The sequence below is a fragment of the Neolamprologus multifasciatus genome, chromosome 10 (genome assembly GCF_963576455.1).
Source record: "Neolamprologus multifasciatus chromosome 10, fNeoMul1.2, whole genome shotgun sequence".
Classification (NCBI taxonomy): domain Eukaryota; kingdom Metazoa; phylum Chordata; class Actinopteri; order Cichliformes; family Cichlidae; genus Neolamprologus; species Neolamprologus multifasciatus.
In genome coordinates this window covers 24032874-24054460 of record NC_140448.1, presented here as the reverse complement: position 1 = coordinate 24054460, position 21587 = coordinate 24032874, and the positions used below count along the sequence as shown (strand labels likewise).

General features: G+C 39.5%; 1 protein-coding gene across 3 annotated transcripts; it reads left to right on the top strand.

Annotated features, from left to right (window-relative positions):
- The first annotated feature begins 330 nt into the window (after positions 1-330).
- pitx1 (paired-like homeodomain 1) lies at positions 331-12190 on the top strand. Of its 3 annotated transcripts, XM_085175338.1 has the most exons (5): positions 331-476; positions 1538-1592; positions 6465-6614; positions 7806-8008; positions 10817-12190. In XM_085175338.1, exons 2-5 carry the CDS (start codon positions 1547-1549, stop codon positions 11363-11365), a joined length of 948 nt encoding a protein of 315 aa, XP_085031464.1. In that variant the 5' UTR covers positions 331-476; positions 1538-1546; the 3' UTR covers positions 11366-12190. The 3 variants fall into 3 exon arrangements, with proteins under 3 accessions (XP_085031464.1, XP_085031467.1, XP_085031465.1); XM_085175341.1 differs by lacking the exon at positions 6465-6614; XM_085175339.1 differs by lacking the exons at positions 331-476; positions 1538-1592 and adding an exon at positions 1612-6356.
- Positions 12191-21587: the final 9397 nt, after the last annotated feature.

The following is a 21587-nucleotide window of genomic DNA, read 5'->3' as shown; positions in this document are numbered from 1 at the left end:
TTGTGTTAAAGTAAAAGTCAGAAAAAAGCGTTTGAGAACATATTCGGCGGAGAAGAAAATCGTGAATTAAGATGGGGAGGAAGACGAGAGTGACGTCAGATGATGATGGCAGCGCAGGTGAGGAATTCAGTGGTCTTTTTTTTTCTCTTTTTTTAAAATAAAAGTTCAAATGAAGATGCGATGGGATGAAAAGGAGACCAGTGATTCGGGGGGGGGGGGGGGGGACAGCGGGGGAGGTGTTGGTGGTGGTGGTGGCGGCGGCAGCAGCAGGGGGTTGCGGTGTGATGACGTCAACGCTAGGCGTGCAGCAAAGCAGTGAAGAAAACCAAGGTATCGTCACAGAGACGACCAAAGTGCTGATTACCGCGGACGCAGCATTTACGCGCAGCTGACGCTAAAGTGGATTTACTGAACACCTGCATGGGGAAACCGTGAGGGTTTATTCCGTTTTTCTGTCTTCTGCTGGGAACCAACTGGTGAGTAAAGCACGCACGGTGTTGTGTCAGGTCAGTGGATTTTAGCTGTGGGAATTGGTCAGAAGGTCGGCGGGCAGGTCGCTCTGTGCCTTTTAACACTTCAAGATATTGGGAATGTGAATCAGAGGGGAAGATGTGTCCAGCGTGAAGAAGAAAATAAAATATTTAAAAGTGCTGACTCCTTTAGGAAGAGCATGCTGTTGGCCATTTGGTTGTCAAAAAACTGGAGTAGAGACTGAGCGAATAGAGCTTTGCGCACAGCAACGATTTCTGGCATAGACCTGCAGCAGCGAGTGTGAAACTAGTTTGTCTGAGCATTAGAGTCAGCAAGCTGCACCTTACAACATTATTCCCACTGTAGCCCAGAAAAACACTACATTAGAGTTACTTAGAGTAACTAATATAGAGTACAAGCGTGTGCGCGCACTGAAGCGAAGGACGAAAGGACGAAGGGTACTGAGTAAAGATTTACTGAGGACATAAAAGCAGCAAAGGGATTCCTCTAGATAAGAGGGTCAATCTTTCTGTGTGTGTGTGTGTGTGTGTGTGTGTGTGTGTGTGTGTGTGTGTGTGAGAGAGAGAGAGAGACAGAGAGACAGAGAGAGACAGAGACAGAGAGAGAGAGAGGGGTAAAGGGATGGGCAAGGGAGAGAGTGTTTCTCATTCTGTGAGCCGAAAACATGAAAATCCTTTCGAATAAATATTACCACAAAATTCGCGTTATTTTTTTAAAAAGTTGTATTAATTTATTTATTAATTTTGCTATTGTCCTTAATTGTCTTGCATGTTTATTCTCACAATCAATTTTAATACAAATGTATGAGACCAGGGTCCAGAAAGAATTAAACTTGCTGTTGTAGGATTTTACACACTGCTCTGACTTGTTTTTTAAACAAACTTTCATTTATTGAATATTTAAAAAAACAAAACACACACACAAAAAAAAACATTGTAATGGTAACTATAATATGATGTGGTTTAATGAGAATAAGTGTGTTTAGCCTCTTTGATTTTTTTGTAGGAGAAAGTTTGATTTAATTGTCTTTTTTTGTGTTTTTCAGGCAACTGGAATGGAACTGAATCTGTCGAAGAATGTGATTTCTTGTGGGGAATCTGGTATGACATTTAACATGTTGATTATGTTTGACTTTTCAAAATATCCATATATATATTCAGATCCACGGTGGTGTGGTGGTGGTTAGGACTGGGTTAGAATCCGGCTGAGGCGTTTTTGTGTCGAGTTTGCGTGTTCGCTCCGTGTCTCTGTGGGTCTCGGATTCCTCCCACAGTCCAAACGCAAGGATGTTAGGATGACTGCTGATTGTGAAGTACAAGTCTAGAGTGAGTGGTTGTCTGTCTCTCTGTGTTACCCTTGCGATAAACTGGAGACGTGTCCAGGGTGTACCCCGCCTCTCGCTCTATGACAGCTGGTATAGGCTCCAGCCCGACCGCGACCCCAATTGCATAACCGGAAGAGAATGGATATTGGGATTCATTAGCTGCAAAATGATTATGGAGCTCTGTGGAAAAAGTATTTTGAGTTTGAAGCAAAGTCACAAATTGGCATCGGCCATAAATAAATAAATACATATACAAACAATGAACTTTTTTCATCTTTCTGGTGATAAATCCCAACCATTTAGCTTTTAAACACTAAAAACAAAAGGAAAAACAAAGAAACATCAAGCCAGATGCTACAAACGACACATAAACATGCAAATCTATTCAGTGGAAAATATTTCATTTAATTTTTGTCTTCAGATCCAGCAGTCGTAGCTCACATAAAAATAACTCAATCAATCTTTTCTGGATTTAATCACAACAAGAAACCAAGAATCCCCCATTCGTTAAAAAGATACGTAAAAACGATGGAATAATTTCGAGGTTTGGGGAAAATTTAATTGAAAGATCGTGTGCAACCTATTTCACAAAACGTTCCCCGAGGAAATAATAATAAGCAATAGCAATCGAGTTTCACCCTAAAAGGCAGTATATGTATATTTTTATGTTTTCACATATTAAGAACCACTCTCTTTTCAAATATCCACACTGTGTGTATGTAAAACTAAAAGAAACGACCGAACGTGTGGCGGACTGGTTCTGGTTTAACAACGAATGAAGGGGTTTAAAAGGAAATTTTACATATTCTTGCAGTTTAGTGGATTTGTCCTATGGGTGTTTCCCTGTGCTGGCTATTAGACGTTGTTTTATTTACACCTGCATTCCCTGCACAGGCTGTTTATTGGTTGTCAGACCTCAGGTCAAACAGGCCTTGGACCAAGCAGGGAAACAATCACCAAGGCAATAATCAGCCTCTGTCCTTCTCCAGTTACGCACCGTGTCCAGTTACATCTCCGCTGCTGTCCTGCTCTTGAATCAGCTCGCCAGCTTTAATTTTCTATATGCTTTGTTTTTTCGGTCCTGTGGTTAGCTTTACTGTGCTCGCTTTCCCTGGCGAGAAAAATAAACCAAGACTGTATTTTTGTGTGTGATTCACGGCGTTCGCCGAGTTTATTTTCACTTCTTGGGGGGAAAAATATGAGTGTTTGCTTAGCCACTGGCCTTTAACCTGTCCTGCCGGATGGAAAGGCTTTTTAACTCATCCATCACACGCAAGTGCCCTCCAGAGTGCTGGAGGAGCGGGACGCGGGCATAGATGGAGGCTGAGGAGGCTGGGTATTTAGATTACCCCCATCTATCAGCCAGGAACATGTGGACAGAACAAAGTAGAATTCATAAGAGCTCCGCCATGGCGAATCTCTTTGTGCTGTAAATCCCATAATATTGACCTCAAGAGTCACTGGGTTTATTGTTATTTTTTAACGCTGCTTTTGCTTTTGCTAATACTTTATAGTAAGACTTATATATATAAGACTTTTCTGAGTTTAGTTTTTCAGGAGTCCGCTGCAATCTTGAAATAAGCTAGAGCTTTAAGCACTTCATTGATAGACTATCTCCCCACTAAACCCTACCAGCTACCAACAGGTAGTTTCTTTCACTCAACCTTCGCAACCTGAATAGTAAAGACCACCTGCTGGTCACGAGGTCCTCGAGTTCACCTCATCAACGCCTTTTCTGCTTTCTTACTCCAGAGTTTAGATGCAGATGAACTTGTATTGTTTTCAAATATTGTGTCCAAACCATTTAACCATCTTGGAATATGAGTAAGCAGGTAGGCGATGCTGGTGTCGTGCCCAAAAGCACTTCGGTAAGCTGCGGCGTTAAACTTGTTGACTGTGATCCTCAGTAGGTTAAGGTGACGCATTCATATTAGCTAGTCAAATAATTATGCCATAGTAATACAACAGTTACACACTGTGCACTAAAAATGTAAAAAAGTTCGTTGATGAGTTTCGCTGTATTCAAATTTCTTGAGTGCATTCAGTGTAGATGTCTGTGAAAACACGTGCCACTCTCTCTGTGCAGAAAGGCTGAGCAAATATTGATGAACACGGCAGGTGATTTCTGAGAGCTAACACAATTCTCTGCCAAAAAAAAAAAAAAAACAACCCTTCGGGGAAGTTTTGAACAAAACGAGGATCTCGTGTCAAAAGTCATACGCTCATACAATGGCCGAAAGTCTTCGACCCTGGCGCCTGTGACAGTCTGACTGTCTGTCAGCCTGAGACGCTGAGGCCTGATGTGCGCCTCTACCTGAAGGAGGTAGCAGACTGGCCGAGCAAGCCAGCAGGTAAGCTGGTCTCATATCGCAGATGTGGCCAAATTATAGTGATCTTTAATCAGCTTAGAAAGAGAAATCTGGAACTCTTTACATTCAGTAAACCTGTGATTTCTGGTCACTCAGAGGTGATTTAACTCAATAAATTATTATTTGGCCGTAAGTGTTTGTCATATTATAACAAAACACCTACAGGCACATCACATTTAAATAGAAAAGATATTTATCTCAAATACAAACTCAAACTTTCAAATAAGAAATGTGATTTATACACTCTGTGCGTCTAATGACTCAAACCCTAATGCCAAATGGAGACTTTTGCCCACAGATTCCAGTTACACGAGTAAAGGCCTTTACATTTTGCTTTAATGTAAAGGGTTACTCATAGTGGTCTGAAGCATAGCTTTTTACGCTGGCCTTCTTTTCTTTTACATTATTTTCAGCTTTCATGCGCAATTTGGTTAGGGAACGAAATACTTGGTTTGGTGGATGAAAAGCTCATGGTTTGGGTTAAAACAGAGACTTCTTGGCGAGTCTATGACAGAAAGCCTGCAGAGCTTTTCTCATGCAAAAGTTACATGGAATCTATTTCTGCCATCCCATAAAAGAGCCCCGCGCTTGGGTAAAACTTTAAATATTATCTAACCTGCATCTGTGCATTCCTAAAAGAAAGACACGAAAATAGCCAGTGCGACACAGACGACGATCAGCAACTCAGCTCTTCAGTTTTGCACACAGACACATTACAGTTCACTTAGCTCTAAAGCACCACGAGTACTGCGCATACCTGAATGTCAGATTATAATCCCCGTAGCATCTAATTTAATCTTACTTGTTTTCCATCTTTAGCGGGATGAGGTTGGTTTGAATTAGCACTTCTAATGGATACAAAGACGTTATCTTCTGGTGATGTTGGGGCTCCTTTATCAAGCCACTGCTTGCTGCTGTTTGCGCGTCACAGCCAACAAAACGCACAAAAGTCAAATGTGTCATCATTCGCAGCCACAGTCAGGCGTAACCAGGTGAAGTATTAGCGGTCCATTTGTCATATTGCGGTTGTCACTGAAAGGCTGGGATCTATAGCGGTTGGATTCTGAGTGCATGTTGTTGGAGTTTAAATATATTATATCAGTAATGTCTGAAGTGGTGAGGTGGTGGCTGTTTAGGCAAAGTGCAGGGCAGACCGATCTGCTGCTGCTGATAGATTACTTATTCTTTGACTGATGTGGTTCAAACGATGTGGTACATAAAAAAACAGCACGGACAAACACATCCTGTTAAATAATGAGAGATGTAATGTTCCGTGTATTACTCCCGATTGTCTCTCTGTGAATCAGCGAGCTGACAGAGCGACTCTTGTCAGGTTACAGCGCTCGTATTCATGCACACAACGAGCCTGATATCATCGAGCACTTTTCATACTGGAGACACAGTAACCGGGCAGGACCGTGTTGGATGGTAAATGTTTATTCAGCTCGGTACATATCCGAGATATACATTGTGTGGCCGAGCGTGTGTGTATAAGCGCGCCCAGCTGCATTGCTCTGGACACATTTCAAACATGCCTGCGCGAATAAAAGGCCCCTTTTTTACTCCTGAAAGCAAAGCTTCGCTTTGTGCGCTCTCGATAACTGACAAAGCGTACACTGCAAAAAATAATAAAATAAAATAAAATACATAGTAATAACAATAACTAGCCTTAAGACTAACAAATGAGCAGACAGCCACCATGGCAGGTTTTTGCTAGGAGTGTTTAGCAGATGAGTCACCTCTTATAGTTTCGCTCCACTCACACTGGAAGAAATTTCCTGATCTAAATGCGACATAAACGTCTAATAAATCTAAAATTAATTAAATGCACCTTTTCACTTTGTTAAGCGCGACGTCAGACTGTGTCTTGTCTGGGTGGGTATTTTCTTGCAGCGGGCATGTTTAGTGGGTGGGACTTGTTTTGGGGAGGTTAAACGCAGCTAATGGGTGGGTCTGATGTGAGGGTTGGAGAGCCGGAGCTTATTCTCGGTCACAGCGGGTGGAAGCTTTTCCTTGCTGCGGATAGAAGGAGAGCGCACAGGGCTGTCACTGCTTCAGAGGAGGGGAACGGGGCCGTGTGATTTTTTTGTCCTTTCTTTCTTCTATTCTCTCGAAGCACGTTTTGCGTGGAAGAACAAACGAATCTGCATGGTTAAATCTCCCATGTCGTGGTGTGTGTCTGAGAGCGGGTGGATGTTTTGTAGCGTAGCTCTGAAAGAAAGCCTCGCGATCCACAGGATTCACCCCGTTTCCTCTTTTTACGCACCCTTCTCTTCAAGGTGGGATGAATTTGGACAGAATTGCAGAGGCAGTGAGAGCACCGCCGCCCCGCGACGTGGCCCCCGCGTTTCATTTACAGAGAACTTCAAACAGCAGTCGAGAAACTGTAGAGAACTCAAGCAGCGAGTCTTCAGACACAGAGTTGGCAGGTACACAGTCAGAGTGCTTTTAGCCTCTCCATTCTTTTTCCCACTGAGTGCTGTAACAGTTTATTTTACGTGTCCGTAAGCATTTTTACTGCGAACTGTCAGAGAGGCATCCCCAGCACTTAAAAGCTACAGAACAAAGAGAAAGAATATTTAACTTTTCTATCCCTTGTGTTTGCTTGATTTATTTTCGTGTGTCACCGGGCAGCGTGCACGAAAACGACAAACTCTAAAATGTGTTTCCATCAAATCTTAGTATTTGAGTGTGTTTGTGTTTGTGAGCGCTTTTTGTGCAGTTACACTCCATTTTTTGTTTACTGTGCTCCCAGAACCAAACATTTGGCAGGAACCCGAGATGTGTCAGGGAAAAATGTGCAGAGCAGCCTGGCCTGCTGTCAGTGAATGCATTAGAGCAAACTATAAATATTGGAGCTATCCACAAATCTAAACTAAAAACCAAGCGGTCTGTGTTGACAGTTCCCGGAGACACTTTTTATTATTCAGCTTTTCCAAAATTTTAAGGAAAAAACAGAGGCCTTTCTGGCCTTTCTTCTCGTCTTTCAGGGCGCACGAGAAGCAAATAGAAAATACACCAAGGTCAGTTAGTTCTATTTTTTTAGCTATCATTCACGACAGTAAATCGTTTTAAATTACAATCTTGAGTCGTGATTTTAAGCTTTTTTTTTTTTGTTTTTAGGAAACTCTCAAAATCCTAGCTCCCTTTCTGTGTGTGCGAGTGTGTGTGTGTGTGTGTGACTGACCTTTGCGCGTGTGGCCTCTTAAGTTTAACGAGGCAATTGTTAGGACACAAAATACAAGACAGTTGGGAGATAAGAGTGGGCAGACCTCATCGTAAAGATATTGATCTCTAAGCGAAAACCGAAGAGATCCGATGGCTAACTCTGACACACGTTTGTGAATGTGTGACTAATTTGTTTCTGTTCTTTTGAGGTTTATTTTTTATGAATGACTTCGTAAATAAATTAACCAAAATGGTTGGTTTCATCGCCGTGGGTCTTTTTCAATTGCTTTACTTAAAAAAAAACCCCGTTGTTGTACTCAATCCTCGTGGGAAATAGTGAACTGTCGACGTACACACACTAACTTCTTCATTGTTTAAACGTCCCTTATTTGCATGCCATTCAAAATATGTTATAGGAGTACTGCTGTTTCACACCGGTTTGTCACCCACAGAAAAGGAAAGAAACGCTGAACACAGGAGCGATGACGGAAACGCGGACGACCCCAAGAAGAAAAAACAGCGGCGGCAGCGGACTCACTTCACCAGCCAGCAGCTGCAGGAGCTGGAAGCCACGTTCCAGAGGAATCGCTACCCTGACATGAGCACCAGGGAGGAGATCGCCGTATGGACCAACCTGACCGAGGCGAGAGTCCGGGTAAGATAGCGGCCGTGCGTAAACCATACGAAAAGTTTGAATAAAGACAAGCTGACCAAGTAGACGCTCATCAAAAACAGCAATTATTAAACTTCCAAAACAAACAAAACATTATAAGAAAATGAAGAAGATATTTTTTAATAACTTAAAATTATATATTTTTTAAATTGTCAAAATATGTAACTTTTGAACTTGGTTCCACAAAACTTTTTACCCAATTTCAAGTATTAAAAAACAAAAACAGAACTTTGTAGAAATTTTCAACTAAGGATGTCACAGACTCACTTTCCAACATTTATGCTGTTTGTCAGTACAGCGAGAAACCAGATGTATATTAAAGTCAGTACATTTCCCTCAAGGTTCTGAATTCACGCGTTAGTCACTATTCCTATTTTTAACGGAGTCCATGTCACATACAGACTTTGGTGACTTTAAACGGATCAGAAGTACTAAACTCAATCCGTGATACATTTCAAATACACGCTTACGAAAATCCGTCTCCAAAGACCTCGGAGGTTTTCAGAAGAATATTGTTAACGTATTAAGTTGCAGTCATCCCTGACTGTCAGCTGTCAGCTACGGTGCATCCAAAAGTAAATCTACCGTTATTAAAGCACGTGCACAATTCCCAATACTGGCACAGAGGACGTTACAGGCCTTAATGGCACGCAGTCATGTTAACACGTCTCGTGCTGAAAACTTAGAAGAAATGAAAGCTTTAAAAAAGAAAGTAAGGGGGGAAAAGTAGTTGAATCTGTTGGAAATTGCAGGTCCTTTCAAAGGGTGTATCTGTTAATGTAGCCAATGGATGATTCGCATTTTGATGACATCATCGAAAACTGGACCCTTGTTTTTTTTTTCTCCACGGAGGAGAGCGTTCACGTCTCTCCGTATATATATAGATGGCTTTTTAATGAATAGGACTTACATGTATTATATTTATTCTAGCTACATTTTTAAACTGTTTTGAGTAAAAATGAATAATAACAATAATAATATATTTCGTCGATTTGAATCAGCGCAGTTCTTATAATATCGTTTTTTCTTTCGTTCCCCTTTTTCATTAGCAATAAAAAAAAAAATTATTAGGAATAAAAAAAGGGGTGTAATAACACGCTGAATATTTGAGATTCAGTGAAATTTGAAATAATTGGAAATATTTTAAAGATCAATTTACTTTAAATAAGATGCAATTATGATTTTAAATATAAATTCATAATATTTATAAGCACACTTTGACACGTCAGTCATTATATTCATATTCTTAACGTGGTTTTCGTCGTGCAAGTGTCATTAAAATCCAAAGTATGCATTTTATAGCTGGGTGCAGGAAAACTCGAGGCCGGGCTCTGACTGCAGTCTTGAGTGTTTCCTCCGCAGCTCTCTGTCACATCGCTCAAGTCTTTGTGGACAATTTGTCGGCTGCACAGTGTCCCGCACCACTATAAATAGCTTCCGCGAGGCCGTCTGGTGATACCAGTTGTAAATTGTTTCTACTATGAATTAACAATGAATTGGAGAGTACCGACTAGTATTTTGTTAGGTTTTGATAAGGTGTGAGGATATCCAGAAGCGCTTTTCTGTTTCATTTCGAGTCATCCGCTGAGCTGTTCGAGTTGCTCTGTGAACCTGATGGTTTTACGTCTGACTTACACAGACACACACGCCTTTTATTTACACTGATTTATCTTTAGAAATACTTCTTATTTCATTGTTAGAAATGAGGCCCAAAAAAAAATCAACATTAATGCACCTCCATCTTAGATCTGGTGTAAACACACATTCTCGTTGTGATGTACAAGTGTGTGGTAGTCTTATACTAATATGTATAATATCAAAACACCTGGAAACAGTTTTCATAAACGATTTAATGTATTTTCTAGTTTATTTGTAAAGGGCAAAATAGTCTACAGGAAGGAAAAATTACATTTGTAAAGAGAGTGTCGAATATATTGTATAGTCTATATGAATATAACCAAAACGAATTTCTAACATCAGTCCACTGATTAGGATTAATACATCCCGCAGTCGTCGTCCACATAAACTTACAGGATGTCCACTCATTCAGTCTCGCTGATTTTGTATTTATTTTACTATTTATTGTAGCTCGTCAGCAGAAACTGCTCTCCCTGACTCCAAGGCTAGTTTGCCGACTCGGGTATGGAAACTCTGAATATGCGTTTCACTCAAAAAAGGATCCTTTTTTGGTATTGGTTTGGTATTTTTAAAAAACAAAAAAGTGCGTGTTTCCTAACTAATCATAAATTAAAAAGCAGTCGGTGTTTTTTCTGTAATTATAACTCGTTGATATTTGACATCTGAGAACATTGAAAATGGGATCGCAGCTGAAACTGCTGAATATGGCTGTGGGCCTATAAAAGATTTGAACTCATCAACAATTAACCGCTATAAAATTCAAAAATCATTTAGTTAAAAATGCCTTTATTCTGTAATGTTTTTTTTTTTTTTAATTTGTTGTTGTTTGTTTCCTTTTAATGAGCCCGCAACGTTTTAAAGCACCCTAGACACTAACTCCCCTTAAAGGCAACAATTCAAGGGCACCAAAGCGGGGTCTAAAGCTTGTTGCCACAATATATGTGGAAATAAACGATTCAGACATCAATAAATGATCATTAGTGTCGTTTTAAGAAAAAAGAAATTACACTTATGCTTCATGAACTGAATATCACACGAGCTTGAAATGCTGCTTCGGATGTGGACTCGAGTCATTCCTGTATCGTCTAGAAAATTAATTTTACATTTTACAGCATTCTGGTTAATGCTCACGGTTCTGTGTGTCCCTTCCAGGTGTGGTTCAAAAACCGCCGGGCTAAGTGGAGGAAGCGGGAGCGGAACCAGCAGATGGACCTGTGCAAGAACAGCTACCTGCCGCAGTTCAGCGGTCTCATGCAGCCTTACGACGACATGTACCCGGCTTATACCTACAACAACTGGACCAACAAGGGCCTCACTCCGGCACCGCTGTCCACCAAGAACTTCACCTTCTTCAACTCCATGAGTCCCCTCACCTCGCAGTCCATGTTCTCGGCCCCCAACTCCATCTCCTCCATGACCATGGCCTCCGGGATGGGCCACTCCGCGGTGCCCGGCATGCCCACGCCAGGTCTTAACAACATCAGCAACTTGAATGGGATCGGGACATCCGGCATCAACTCAGCTATGTCATCATCGGCTTGTCCTTACGGGCCTCCCGGCTCACCGTACAGCGTTTACCGGGACACTTGCAACTCCAGCCTGGCCTCTCTCAGACTTAAATCCAAACAGCATCCAACATTTGGATACAGCGGCCTGCAGAGCCCGGGCTCCAGCCTGAACGCCTGTCAATACAACAGCTGACGGGCCAAAAGGGGGGGGCTTAAAAATACAAATATATATATATATATATATATATATATAAATATGTGATAAGCGGACACGGTGTCATAGCTTACGGGCTACCTGCGGATCAGGGGAGGGGGGGGGGGGGATCAAAGACGACTAAACTGGATTAGTTGCAATCATTTTTTTTTTTTTTTCGAAAAAGAAAATGAAAAAGAAAACGTGGATAATGCGGGTTACATGTGTTTACCAGTGAACTTGCACAGCAGTTTAAATGTCCAGGTTTTTTGGATTTTTTTTTTTTTTTTTTTAAATGATGAAGACGTGTTACATGGCTGCACTGTACATATCTAAATGTAAATATATACAGGTCTAACATGTGAAACAGACGGTGGGATTTTTTTTCTTTTTTGTGCTTGCTTACTTTTGAAGACGGACTCGACCAAAGCGAGGATTTGCATCAAAATAATAATAATAATAATAATAATAATAACAAAAAAAATCGAGCATGTAACGAATCAATGAGAAAACACAAGAAAATCCGGCCTTTACTGTACATACTTTATACTGCTTCTGTGTGCTTTCTATTTACCGCATATGCAGGGTGACTCCACGACGCCTCCCGTTTGAAATGCTTTTCATTTGTTTGCTCCAGTAGAAAAAAAAGAGAGTGAGAGTGAGAGAGAGACCCTGCATGTTTAACTTGAGTGCAACGTGTTTTGTACAATAATGTAAGACTTTGCAGAAGTACGTTCATTAGCCTAAACTGTATACAAAAGGTGATTCAAAGTCCTCATGTGTTTATGGTAACATGTTTGTTTGAATAAACTCCAGGAAAAGAGAGGTTTATTTCAAGTACATGTCTTAGAGGAGTCTTTGCTTAAGGAGACAAGCACTCGGGCTCCGGGTTTCCCCCCTCAAAACATGAGAAAAATAAATAGGTTGGCTAAATATCCCCAGCGTAGTGGTCCACTTAATTTAAGGGAAGGGGGATTATCTTAGAAAGATGAAGAATCTTTTGCGGTTATTTCGACAAAGTGGAATCAGTCCGAGCTTTAACTATAATATTTAATTTTATGTGTTTGTTTGTTTGTTTGTTTTTTGAAGCTCCTTTAATATAATTTTTATTTCAGAGGAGGGTGGGTCGATAAATCCACCTGACCCAACTTTGGGACCTCAGCAGCTACATTTCTATGAGCTGCTCTCATAATTATTTGGTCATCGTGTTAATGAACACATCTCAGCGCTCACTGGATTTTCCAGTAATAGATTTATGGTTAATTTTACTCGACTTTTGTTCCCATCACTCCCTATACAGAAGATTATATTGGTGGCTCATTCAAACCTGGCTATTCTGCTGCAACACACAGCTATTTCTGTCTGCGTAAAGGACGGAGATTATGTCCCACTAAAAGGATAATTTCAGATCACCTGAAACCTGAGCTGCTTATTAAGAGTTCCACCAGCGTGTGTGGAAACCTGGAGTGCGCATTCAGGAACATTAAGAACTGACAAACACGGCAGTTAAACTTTCTGAAAGGGGGTGAAAAAGGCTGAATACACTGAGCAGATTTCACAAAATAAAAAAATAAAAACATATTCAAACACACCTGGAGGGAACATTTTATCTAATTACATCCACATGGATATTTTGTGGGCTAGAATCTTTTATTTGCACCTCCGGGGGGAGGAAAAAATGCAACTGGCGACAAGCCCGTGCACACAAAATGATTTCAGTCAATACGCTATCTTGTTTTCTGACACCTGCAGAAATCCCCATATCTATATTACTCACCATTAGACTGATATTAGTGCGCTGCTGGAGCAGTCACCAGTGTGTGCTTTAACTGATAGCGCTGGGTCTTAGAGGATATTGGATTAGAGGCAACACTTTAATAAACAACTGGATAGTAAAAAGAAATGATTTATATATACATATCTCAATAAGACAGCAAACTCCAATGTAAACTGAAAATAATTTTTAACTAATACTAATACCTTTTAACTACTTTTAGTTACACGGTCCACACAGCAATTTCCTTAAGGTAATACTCACCTTCTGACATTTTGTATCAAATTCTTTGTTTCCCATGCTCAACTGTAAGTTTACCTTGATTCTGTGGTAATTATTCTCGATACTTCGTGTAAAATGAAGGTCTCTATGTAATTTAATGAGCATAAAATGCAGTGTGACTCAAGCTCGTGTAAAGTAAGTGTGAATGAATTACATCTTCTAAGGGGGCTTGACATAATGTTACCTCCACTCTCAGCACATGACCGTTTGTGGAGATCCCCCTCTTTTTAAAGTCGTTTTATTCATTTAAAATAAAATATCGACACGGGGTGAGTTTGTGGCTCTTGGATAGCTCTCCAGATCCGATTAGATATGAGGTTATCCTCCTTTAAAGGACTATTGCACATTTTTATTACAGTTTTTATTTCTCTAACCTTCTGCCGTGGCCTTGCTGACGCTCTTTTGTCATTGAGATTTCACTATTCACAACAAGTCACAACAGTCATATCAACCGCGTGCCCGGCTGCAAATTCTTTCTTAGGGCGCGCCTGAGCGCACGGACGCACGGAACATTTACTTTAGACGGGCATGCGCACCGGGTGTAATTGCAGCCATCCGCTTTGATTTAGAAATATTTGACGAGAGGACAAAGCGCAGCCAAAGGCTCATGGTGATTCGTAACAAAAACAAAGCGCGCAGGCCGTCGTAAACCTTTCCCATAATACCCGTTTCCAGTCGAAAATAAAGATGTGAATGCGCCCGAACCTGGAGGGCAAAGTTCAACACGCTGCATTATAGCCGGTAAATATTTGAACTAAAGTATCTCTGTTGAGGAAATCCCCACTGCTCCTGAATTGTTGGAGATACAAGAATAGAATAGAATAGAATAGAATAGAATAGAATAGTAAAGCGCTATACAAATTCAGACCATTTACCATTTACCATAATAGAATAAAAAGTAAACCAGGTGTATGTTCACTGTATCACCGGTACTTTCTGCACGTTTGGGTCTGCAGGTTCCACGGAGGTGTGCCCCACTTGGGAAAAACTCCAACACATTCACAGCACATAACCAACACTTATTTTCACTTCTCCAAATTCTGCAACTAAATCTGGCCAACATTTCATGACCAGACATCCATCCAGATACAAACAAACTACACCTGGTGCGGGATTAATAAAAACAATAGGTCATCACTTATGAGATAAAGCATTTAAAATCTTCTTTCCTTATATACAATGACCGCATGTTTTTTTTTTAAATATCCTGTTAATTGCATACTATTTCTCCCTCAGTGCTCGAAATATACTTGAGTGAGTTCTGCTAAATTCCCACATTGCATTCTGCAGACTACACAAAGAGGAAATGTGACACACAAGAAAGCAAGTGTGACTACTGCAACCGAGCCAGCAATAAATAATGATAATGTGCTGTGTTTTACCCATTTTGAACCCCTTCTTTTACCCACATTACAGAGTTGAAACACAGACCAGATGTAATAAAAGAAAAGAAAAAAACACACAGAACATGTTAGACAAGACATTAATTGATCAACTATATTGATAATAATTGTGAAGAATTACAAAAAAAAACAATCCAACTGACTGCTGTTCCTCATTTGTGAAGATTAAGTGCATCTCTCTGGTTGCTGAAGAAAACAAGACATTTAAAGGCATCCTTTGAACTCCACAAAAAAGAAAAAGAAATGCTAGCAGTTTTTAATGGTTTTCTGCAAATCAGATGGAGGGGGTGGGGTGGAAAATACCTAAATAAAACCTTAGTGGAAGCCCAGCAACTTGAGACCACAGCAGAATATAGGACTCCAGTATCACAAAGAAATTTTGCTGGATTTCAAAACGATTTCAAGGACTGTTTCTGAACAGTGGCATGATAACTCATAGCTAAGCTTTTAAAATGGCTAAAGCCTTAAAGCCGATGCTAACATGGAAACAAATAAACACAAGAAAATCTAAGTTTAATTTGTAAGCAAAACTTTATTAGTAGTTTTATTATAAAATCTACAGTGATATTATAAAAAATACTATATATATATAATATAAATATATAATTATTATATATATATATAAATAATTGTTTATGAAAAAGCTTTAAAATACACCCAATCCCCACCTCACATACACACACTAGACGACATCATTACAAAGAAGCAGATTATCAGTCATAGTTGTGAATTTTTTCCACTGCAGTGCATTGTTCTATATGAGATGGTGCTCATTCTTTTATAAAGCTGTATTTAATTAGTCAAATTCTACTGAAAATGTTGCAGGTGATGTTCCACAGTAGCACAGGTCCATCCCAGTGTCTCTGATCACATGATAAAGCTACCCAAACAGCATTCTGCGTTGGGATCAGTGGGGGCCCGACAGCATCATTTCCACCCTTGGGCCCTGTAAGAGGTTAATGTGGCCATGGCTGAAGTTTCACCATAGTGGGCTATGGAGGAAATCTTTTCAAGCAACCAGAAGACCAGACTGAAACGGCATTTGCTGACACAACTGCATAAAGGAGGAAGCAACATTAACAAATGTAAACAAAGGCTTCATGAGTGTGGCGCAGTTATTAGTATTTGACAAGTCGAATATACAGCACTATGGTGAAGGAGTCCAAAACTTGCATTTAAAGCTGTTACAGGGATATTCTACTTATTGTGTGACTGACATTTGCAATCCAGCCCATCTAGAAACAAAACAATCTCTGCTAAACCAAGGCCTCCCCCTCAACTTACACTAATGCTGCTCAGCTTCTGTTTGTTTTCTCCTTCTGCTGCCACCAGGTCCCTGCAGCAGTTCACATGATCCTGAAATCTGTACTACAGCTGCTGCATCCTGTAAACATGCCAAGTCTCCGTTTAGATCCAAAACTTTAATTTAAATAAAAAAGCAGCTTTGGTCTAATATGGCCCCATAGACTTGTTCTCACAAGGAGATCAACATTCATTTCTGGGTGTAAGGATACTACTATAAAACCCCAAATGAAACATAAGTAATGATGGCTTTCCGTGGCATTATGTTGATTTTGAGCAGTAGTAAACATATTTCAGTGTATTAGGAAGCCATTAAAATCCAATTTCAAACACCTCAAAGACCTGAGTAGGGTGCCATCCATCCTAATCAATGTCTCGTCTGCATCTATTATCAGCATATCAGCAAATTGTTGACAATAACGGGCTTCAAATCAATCAATAAAAGCAGATACTGACAGTGACAGATAACATTTTTATAGCCCCATTCCAACTGTGTTTAAATCCCTGCACTTTGATTTTGAAACCACACTCAAATTAATCTAAAGCAAGGACTGTCTGGGAAGTAGGAAAAGGTTTACAATGAAGTATTTATTCTCATTCTTCTCTCAGACGTGTAGTTCTTTTTTTTTTACATTTCAAATAACTATGAGAACAATAACCGACATTCATAGCAAAGTAAACCAACAGGCTGAATCCTGAATTGCTGCTCACATCAGATTGCTTCTGGATTACTGTTGCCATGAAACATGTATCACAAATAGTAGCTCAAGATGCTGCATGTTTTGTGCTTTGGCTCATTTCAAACACTTTGGGTTTGAGATCTCAGTGAAGAGGAACCTCCACAGCGCACACACAATTTAAGCCACTGTTTAGTTTTCTGTTCTGTGTTATGTGTCATTATTGAGCAAGCTAACCGCAGCTCAGCCAAACTGTCATGAATGATAAACTTGCAGCAGCTGCCCCTGTTGCTGCCATTGTCCCGGGTTCAAATATTCAAATGCAAGCAGTTTGTAAGTCACATTTTCAGGATTTGTTTCTTTCCTTATGGAAGCGGCCTTGAAGTGCGTTCTAAAACACCATTTAAGAAATGCGAACCATCAGTTACTTTTTTGGTTCACACTCATTTTAAACATAAAATCTAGTTTATATCTGCCAAATGTTCAGATTTGACATCTTTTTGCATAATATATAGTTAAAAGGGAAGACCACTGTTGTTGTAGACTCACAATCTGTCCTGGATGTACCCTGCCTCTCTCCCCAAAACAGCCAGGCCTCGAACTGGATAAGTGCGATGGATGGATCAGTAACCTCCTACCCATTAACTTGAGCAACCAAACTTGACACATAGGCATATTTAATGCTCCTGAAGGTTTCCTTTCTATATAAAATATTATGACAAGATCAAATTGCCTAGCAACCACCTAACAAAAGGCTGAAAGGACCTGTTTTCAGCTTTATGCACCTACAAGACCTTGTTAAAGCGTATCATTTTTATTTCACGAACATAACATCTAATTCATGATTCATAGGTTGCATGAAAGGTTGACTGAATTCCTAAATAAACAACAACTTTTGCATGAACAGTACAGTTACAGGGGAAAAAAGGAACACTGGCTCTAGATTTTTATAGAAAAAAATATTTGACTGTATAGACATTGCAGTTGAAATATTTCTGGACTTACAAAAAGCATTTTAAACCAGTGACCAAATATTATTATTAAAATAGTTAGAAAAGTAGGGAATAAGAGGGATGCCACAGAACTGGTTAACCAGTTATTTAAAAGATCGGTGCCAGTATGTCAGTATAAGTAACACAAGGCCATAATTATAAAGAGTTACATGTGGTGTTCCACAAGGCTTGGTACTTGGTCCTTTATTTTTATATATAAATGATTTATGTAAAGTATTTGTGAATTTAAAATGCATATTGTTTGCTGATGTTACTGCTTTGTTTGGTTGTGAAGAAAATCTGGATTAACTGCTGGATACTGTCAACAAATAATTTGATACAGTCGAGCAATGGTTTGCTATAAATAGGCTGTCACTAAATCGAAGTAACACAAAATTCAGAATATTTGGAAATCAACTAATACTAATACTAATAATAACAATAACAATCAACAAATTTACATTGTGAAACTGAACGTATATCCAAAACTAAATTCATCATATAACATTAGATCAGCGCTGATCTTTCACTATTTCTAGCTCTATATTTATTTACTATGATATTTGTCTTGTTTTCCATGTCTTCATTTTGTATTATTATTATTATTATTATTATTATTATTATTATTATTATTATTATTATTATTATTATTATTATTATTATTATTATTATTATTTGTATTCATTTTGTTTTGTTTTTTTATTTTACTTTTGCTTTGCATTCTATTGAGCACTTTATAACTTTTTGCATTCTCACCATTATATGAAAGACATTCGCAAGCTTCCAGTATGGAATAGTAAAACAAAGCTCTCTTTCCTGTCTCCATAAAGACATTTTAAAGACTAAAATGCTGACTGTGACCCACAACACTATTACTAATGGCTTAAGTGGAGAAAAAGAAGCAAATATCAAAAACAAAAGAATGATGATTTTATCATTCAGTAATGTTCAAGTGTTATTTGTATTTTAATGTATAATGATCTTATGACAGAAGATCCACAAATTTTATATCTGCCTTAAAAGCAAGTGATGTCATGATACTGACAAACGGACAAAGCCTCCAATGCTGCCAGTGACATTTACCACGAGAGAACATAAAGCACAAGCTCCCTGCCTTGTCAGCATCGGGAAAAGGACTTTCCATTTTCAGATCTTATCATCATCATCAGCCTGATGTTGCAGCCTGATGTTGAGTGACATGTATCTGATTCATGTGTGTTTCATGTGCACACGATCAACGTAAGGAGGTATTTTTAAATTCAGCAAAACGGCTCCAATGTCAAAAAGACTCTGATGTTTCAGAGGTAACAAACAAAGCACATCATGCAATGAGTTGTGTACAGCCTGCATGACATATGAGGGAAAAACAGCTTTGCCCTTAGTACAACTTCCCTCGAACAGAAACCTGCATGCCGTTGCAAAAAGGAAGTTTCCATAAACTGTTCATTCACAGATTTCATCGTCACTTGATATCAGAGGGTGAACACGAGTTTTTCAGGTATCAGGTTTATGAATGTGAGTGTACTGCTATAATAAAACAATTGGCCAAAAAATAAACCACAACTTGAAATGTTCTCAACATGTCAAATGCATCTATAAAAACCTTTGCTTGCTCGACGAGGAAGCCTATGATTGCTTTATTGCAGACAATGAATGATGGTGGTTTTTATCTACAGAGGGAAAATTTCATGCCATGTATCCATTAGTTTTTGAATAAGATCGTCAGATTCACGAGTCTACAGTTTGTGACAGTTATGGAAGAAAACGAGAACTGCACAAAGGATGAAAATAAATGAGTGACAGGGGGGAAAAAACCTAAACGCTGATAACTGTAGGGACCTGTCTCTATAGTTTGGGGTTGTTTTTGTTTGTTTGTTTTTTAATCTAATATGCTTCTTTAACATTGATGATTTCAATGCTATTTGGTGCTATCATTACTTTGGGAAGTTGAGAACAAAACTGTTTTTGTTGTTATTTATGTTTTGGGATATTTATGTGTTTGTGTGCTTACCCAGCAGGACACTAAGAGGTAGATTAATGCTCCACAGTCCAAATCTTTAATCAGAAAACAGGCTGAGGTCATTAACAGATGATCACTCAGTGGACCAAACATATCCAGCAAGGCATAGTCAACAGGCAAATCCAAGAATAGTCCAAAAAGTCACACACAGGGTGAGAAATAACAACAAAATGGGGGACAAAACCAAGGGATGTCAGAACACTTGACTGCAAGGGGTACAAGTCAAAGAAGTATATGTACACACACACACAAAGGAGGGAAATTGACAACTGTCTAAAATGACTATGATTGACAAAATATAACAGAAAGTGGATAAACAAACACTCAACATCACGACACTAGGAGTTTGATACTTGACTCCAATTAAGAGATGCTTAGAGTAATATATTAGGGTTTGTTGTGTGCCATAGTAGCGGAGTCTGAGTCCTGTGACAAGCTTTAAAATGGATATATCCAGTAAGTATCTGGGTTTATTTTTCTTCAACCCAATCAGGATGAATTAATTAAGGGAAAAGGGCAAAAAAGGAAATATTGGTGCTGATATAAAAGTTTGTAGCAAACTAGGTGAGAAGTAGTTTGCGCAACGCTATCCTGAACAAAATGTGCTGTTACAAAGGGTCACAAAAAGCAAAGGAATACATTTCACCAAGAAGAGAGCTAGGTTATTGTGGTGGGGCGTGGCTTGCGGATGCCGTGCATGGAAGACGGACACACCTGCACGGCATCCGCAATCATGCCCTGCCTACTTAAATATGGTACTGGGTCCTGGAATTGTTTTGTTGTTGATGTGAGTCGGGCTGTGAGCTGCGGAGCTGCAGCTGACTAAGTTGAGTGTAGCCAGCTGCCGTGTGAATATTGTAAGAATAAAGTGTGTGAGATGCTGCATAGCATGAAGGTGCACCCGGGTCTGCTGTGGGTTTATTACAGTGATACATTCAGGTGCTGAAAGACATTCAGTGTATATCACCTTCAGACAGTTGTTAGACTTTTTCAACTGTATCAAGTGATTTAAATATTCATTATGTAAGGCATACTAGTATTAGGTTGGACCCCATTTGGTTTTTCTTTCATTTTAATGCCAACAAGGTGCTGGAAACACTCCTCAGAGATTTTTGTTTATATTGACATGATATCATACAGATGCTGCAGATTCAGAGACAACAATACTCAGGCATCATGTGGGGTTTAAACACTGCTCAGTTGGTACTAAGGTGTCAGAGTTTGCCAAGAAAATATCCTCCACACCATTACACCAGCAGCAGCCTGAACTGTTGATGCATGGCAAGATGGAGTTATGCTTTCGTGTTGTTTACGTCATATGCTGATCCTGATTCTCTTATCTTGTATTATCTGATTTTGGTGAGCCAGTACAAACTGTAGCCTTACTTTTGCATTCTAAGCTAGCATGAGGGCCAATTGGGGTGGTCCTCTGCTGCTGTTGCTCATCTGCTTCAAGGTTTAACATGCTTCATATTCAGAGATGATCTTCAGGATAACTTGGCTGTAGCAAGCAGTTATTTTGTTACTGTTTATTTCCTTTTAACTTGAAGCTAACTGGTCATTCTTCCGTGACCTCTGACATCCATAACACATTTGGCTCGGGAAGTGCCACTCTTTTGTACAGTCTTTTGCAGCTTGAAAAAAGAAAGCAACTGGACTTCTTTAGGTTTGTGAAGCTGTTTCCCTCTCATGCAAGAGGCTTCTTTAGTTCTAAAAACAAATAGTTTCTAACCAAGTCTGCAGGTTGCAGATCATTCTCTCTAAACCTTAGA